The following is a 4,486-nucleotide window of genomic DNA, read 5'->3' as shown; positions in this document are numbered from 1 at the left end:
TTTGCTCTGATCTAAGAGAAGACACACACACACACACACACACACACACAGAGAGAAAGAGAGAGATGAATGGAGAAAAATCAGAGCGGCTTTTTGACGGAGTCAGCATTGAATGAAAAGCTTCATGTAACAATTTTTCAAAGAAATCAATTCAAAATCTTCATCGTGACCGTGAGGATCAAGAAGAAAGATGGCTACCATGATTGGTGTCGTTGCCGGCCTCATCGGCGACGGGTTTGACTGGACCCTCCGCAAAGCTGCTGTCGCAAAGACCATCATCGCCCACCACCTGACCACGCTGCAGCCTGAAACAGAACTCTCCAAGAACCACCGCCATCAAGAAGGGCGCGACTTTATGAACGACAATAACGCGGCTCAACTTATCGAGGACCTCCCTGCTCACGCGGGAACGCCGACTCATCGTTACTCAAACTCCATGCCTTACCGTGCCAGATGTGTCCGTGCCTGCAATTACCTGGAAGCTGACCACGGTAAGCTTCAAAACCTTTCTGATACTCTTGTCGTACCTCTCTTGAGGGAACTTTACTATACCTTCTACGACCTTCGTGACTTCAAGCGTATGGCATGGGTGCACCACGCGGCCAGACCACACGAATTATCCGTCAGTTGGCCCACAATACAAGAAGACCTGCAATTTGGCTACCGCATTGGCAAGATTTTGAAAGGTAGTCAGATGGCATACAAAATGGATGCTGCAGTGGAAGACGCCGACTTGATAAACACGATCAACGATCTCAGGCCACCAAATGCAGCTCCTTTTACGGCGGACGATTTGCGTATAGTTGGCACCTTTGAGGACCAGTACGGTTGCAAGCGCGCACGGTGTTTTCTGGCCCACAACGAGGGAAAGTCTCCAAACCCCAAGTTGTATCTCATCTTTCAGGGGTCCCCCTCACCTTTTTGGCCCGGCAACTGGCCACTTTGGTGGCGCACTAATTTTGACGCGGCCGTTGTTACCCTCTGCAATTGCGATGACGGCATGCCAATCAACGTACACAGCGGCTTTGCAGCTATGCTAGAAGCTCTCTACAATGACATTAAAGAATGCGTGTGCGAAAAGCTGGGTGACGAGCTTTTTAAGAAGGCAGAATGGGCTGTCTTTGGTCATAGTCTTGGAGGGGCTCTTGCCACGCTCTTTGTCACCCGTGCCGCCTACGATGAGGGATTTTCTTTCAATTTGATGACCGCCTTTCCCTTCTGCCCTGCAGCGCCTTTTTTTGAGCTTGATGACGCCGCGTTGGCCACGTCTCTTGCTAACAAAAAGGTTCTTGTGACCAACATCCTCGTCCAGGGTGACATAGTAAGTAACGAGACTTACTTTCGCCTCGTTGGACCCAAGAACATGGTCCAGACCAAGCCCTGGAGCTGGCTGCGACTGAACCCAGTGGCTGCTCACAGCTGTGAAGGTCGGGCCATTGAGGACTACAAGACGAGTTGCATGAACCCCGACTTTTGGGTCCAGATGCCCTGATGTTTTTGTTTGGTTTTTTCTGGCTTAAACTTCTCGCCGCGGCCAGTTTTCTCAATTCGCTTCCTTGTAGATGCGGTTCCGGTCCCTCTCTGAAAAGCGTCCGGCCACCTATCAATTTAACGGTTGTGCATGGCAAATATCTCAGTAGTTCACGCATTTGCCTCAAGGAGGTAGAGAAAACAGCTAAATTCTATTTACGAAAACACGTAGAAGATTTTTGTTGCGGGTTCGATTTCGTGATAACACCTAAGTTAACATCCTCCTGGACGTTTGAGAGTGGTTTAAGAGACGTCCGTCGGGACGGAGCGGAAGCTTTGATGGTGTCTTGAGGTCAATCAAACCAGCTGCGGTCGGCAAGCATTCACAGTGACCAGACCAGGTGCACCGTTGAATAGCTGTAAAGTCGCTCAATCCCGAGGATAGGGAAAGTGTAACCCGTGCCCGACCGCAACAACAAAGGGAAACAACAGAAGCTTATCGCCCCAAGGCAGCTGCCCAGGTATCGCGGGGCCCGCGATACACGCGGTGTCTACTCAAGGGACCCCCGTGAGAGGAATCAGGCCCAGTGGGTCCGATTGTAGGTGTGTATGTGTGAGGTCATGGCAGCTATGGGGGTTCTATTGGGAAGGCCCATCGTGACCGACGCTGAGTGTGTGCGAAAGCAGTGGGAGTGCTCAAATGCGTGAAAGCACGGATTTGACGCTAATAAGGTCGCTCACCAGGAAACTTGTCTAGGCGTGCTGTCGATCATGATTGATGAGGCAACATGACTGACAGTGCTGATATGTCGCCCACTTCTGACGTCTTTATTTTTTTTAAGCAAACAATAAAAAATATAAAAAAATAAAAAAAACGGTTGATTGATATTGCCCAAGCTGTTGCCCTTTTGGAAACCTCGATTGAACACTCAGACCTAGCGCCAGACGTAAGCGCACCGAGACACGTGTGTCCGTTTTGCCCTCCACTTTAATGTAGATCATTTCTCAAACAAGACAGGAAGCTTCGACGGATGCCAGCAAGGTATAACCAGAAGATGCTTCCACCCAGAGAGGAAAAGTCAGTGTGAGGTTGGCTTTAGGGTCAGGTGGCAACCATATTCATTGATTTAGAGAGGCCTTAAACGCTGCGCGAGATGAGCTCCTTCATAATCTCGTTGGCACCGCCATAGATGCGCTGCACGCGTGCGTCAGTGAAGGCGCGCGAGATCTTGTACTCAGACATGTAACCCCAACCGCCGTGCAGCTGAACGCACACATCGGCCACCTGGGATTGGGTCAGACAAGCGTAGACAGTTGGCATGCCAGTTAGGGAAGTGGTGGTGGCTTTTCCAATGAGAGTGGTGGTGGCTTTTCCAATGAGAGTCAGATAGTCGCGATGCAATGTGCGTCATAATCAAAGGTCAGGCTCACCTTGCCCTCGAGTTCGGTGCACCAGTACTTGGACATGGACGCCATCTCCTGAGTCAAGCGGCCCTCCTGTGGCCACAAAGCAACTCAGCATGAGTTGGGAGCCAAGTACAGAGCAGGGGCACGAGGGATGAGCGGGGGAACGAGGCGTAACGAACAGCATGCAGCTGGATGCACTGATCGGTAAAGGCGCGGGCCACGGCGATGGAGGTCTTAAGCTCAGCCATGGTGTGGCGGACGGTCTGGAGGTTGGCGAGCGTTCCACCAAAAGCCTTGCGGTCGTTGATGTAAGCACGGGTCCACTCGTACATGGCCTCGGCATGGGCGGTGGCCATAACACCGAGCAGCAAACGCTCCTGGGGGAGCTCGGACATCAGGTAGTAAAAGCCCTTGTTGACTTCACCCAGGATGGCAGACTCGGGAACACGGCAATCGTCGAAGAAGAGCTCAGAGGTATCCTGGGCCTTGAGACCCATCTTGTCCAGGTTGGCGCCCTTGGTGAAACCGGCCGTGCCCGCATCGACCAAGAACAGGCTGAGGCCGTGCGCTGCCTGTGGAAGAGAAAGACAAAAAGGCGGGGGCGCGCAATGAGGTGGCTGGAGCGACTTGATGCTGACTCAAGCGAATCAAGAGGTCTTGGGGCGGAAAGCGCCCGGGGTTGGATCATTGGGGGCAGGGAGTACGTACACGCTTGGCTTCAAGGTCAGTCTTGGCGACGACAATGACATAATCGCACATTTGGCCGTTACTGATAAAGACCTTGCTGCCGTTGATGACCCAGTGATCACCGTCCTTGACGGCGGTGGTGGAGATGCCTTGGAGATCCGAGCCGGCGCCGGGCTCGGTCATGCCAATGGCTGCAATCTGAGTACCTGCACAAGCCCCAGGGAGGTACTTGTGTTTTTGCTCCTCAGTGCCATAATGCAAAACGTAGGGCAGCACAATGTCGCTGTGGATGGCGTAGCCGGGGCCATAGCAACCGGCGTAGGCCTGTTCCTCCCACATGATGGCAGCGCCGTAGACGTCGAGGCCGGGACCACCGTACTCCTCGGGAATGGGAATACCAAGGAGACCGTTTTCACCAGCCTTTTCCCAAATAGCGCGGGGCACCTGGCCTTCCTTCTCCCAGGCCTCGTGGTAGGGGACGACATCGTTTTCGAAAAACTTGCGAACCGACTCACGCATCATGTCGTGATCCTCGTTGAAGATGCGGCGGGTGCCAACATCGTTCAGAAGCGCCGACATGGAAGGTTCAGGCCGCATGGACATGGCGCGTCGGGCCACCGGCAAGCTCCTGCGAGGCGGGGGTTTTATTCCAATGTGAGCAGGTCGACATTGACGGGAGGCGTGGGACGAGCGGAGTGGGGCAAGGGACCATCAGCAGGCACTGTCAACGCACCGAAGAGCGGTTTGAACACGGGGGCGCCACATGTTGAGCTATGTCTATCCGCAAAGCGCCGTCGTTGATGGGTGATGAGAAGCAGACTGATGAGAAGTACGAAAGAGGAAGAGGGAAGCCGGAGGCGGGGGAGCCAAGACGAAGAAGAGGTCAAAGAGTGAACGAGCTCGAGGGAGCCAGAGAACAATG

General features: G+C 53.4%; 2 protein-coding genes across 2 annotated transcripts; one reads left to right on the top strand and one right to left on the bottom strand.

Annotated features, from left to right (window-relative positions):
* Positions 1-152: 152 nt before the first annotated feature.
* Positions 153-1,492, top strand: MONBRDRAFT_39062 (uncharacterized protein; the record flags this gene model as incomplete). Its single annotated transcript, XM_001750226.1, has 1 exon — positions 153-1,492. The coding sequence occupies exon 1, from the start codon at positions 191-193 to the stop codon at positions 1,490-1,492; it is 1,302 nt and encodes a 433-aa protein (XP_001750278.1). The 5' UTR covers positions 153-190.
* Positions 1,493-2,578: 1,086 nt separating this feature from the next.
* MONBRDRAFT_35315 (uncharacterized protein) lies at positions 2,579-4,173 on the bottom strand. The gene is made up of 4 exons (XM_001750180.1): positions 3,586-4,173; positions 3,057-3,449; positions 2,902-2,967; positions 2,579-2,755 (listed from the first exon to the last, which is right to left on the bottom strand). The coding sequence occupies exons 1-4, from the start codon at positions 4,165-4,167 to the stop codon at positions 2,609-2,611; spliced, it is 1,188 nt and encodes a 395-aa protein (XP_001750232.1). The 5' UTR covers positions 4,168-4,173; the 3' UTR covers positions 2,579-2,608.
* Between the last annotated feature and the right edge of the window lie 313 nt (positions 4,174-4,486).

The sequence above is a fragment of the Monosiga brevicollis genome, genomic scaffold (assembly GCF_000002865.3).
Source record: "Monosiga brevicollis MX1 MONBRscaffold_38 genomic scaffold, whole genome shotgun sequence".
NCBI classification, from domain to species: domain Eukaryota; class Choanoflagellata; order Craspedida; family Salpingoecidae; genus Monosiga; species Monosiga brevicollis.
This window is presented reverse-complemented; position numbering and strand designations above follow the sequence as displayed.

Excerpts from the sequence above, each read along its gene's own strand:
- MONBRDRAFT_35315 (XM_001750180.1), bottom strand. The coding sequence starts at position 4,167 with ATGTCCATGCGGCCTGAACCTTCCATGTCGGCGCTTCTGAACGATGTT. Across the intron at positions 3,450-3,585 it reads CTGACCTTGAAGCCAAGCGT|GCAGCGCACGGCCTCAGCCT; the intron begins GTACGTACTCCC and ends TCTCTTCCACAG. Across the intron at positions 2,968-3,056 it reads AGTGCATCCAGCTGCATGCT|GAGGGCCGCTTGACTCAGGA; the intron begins GTTCGTTACGCC and ends TTGTGGCCACAG.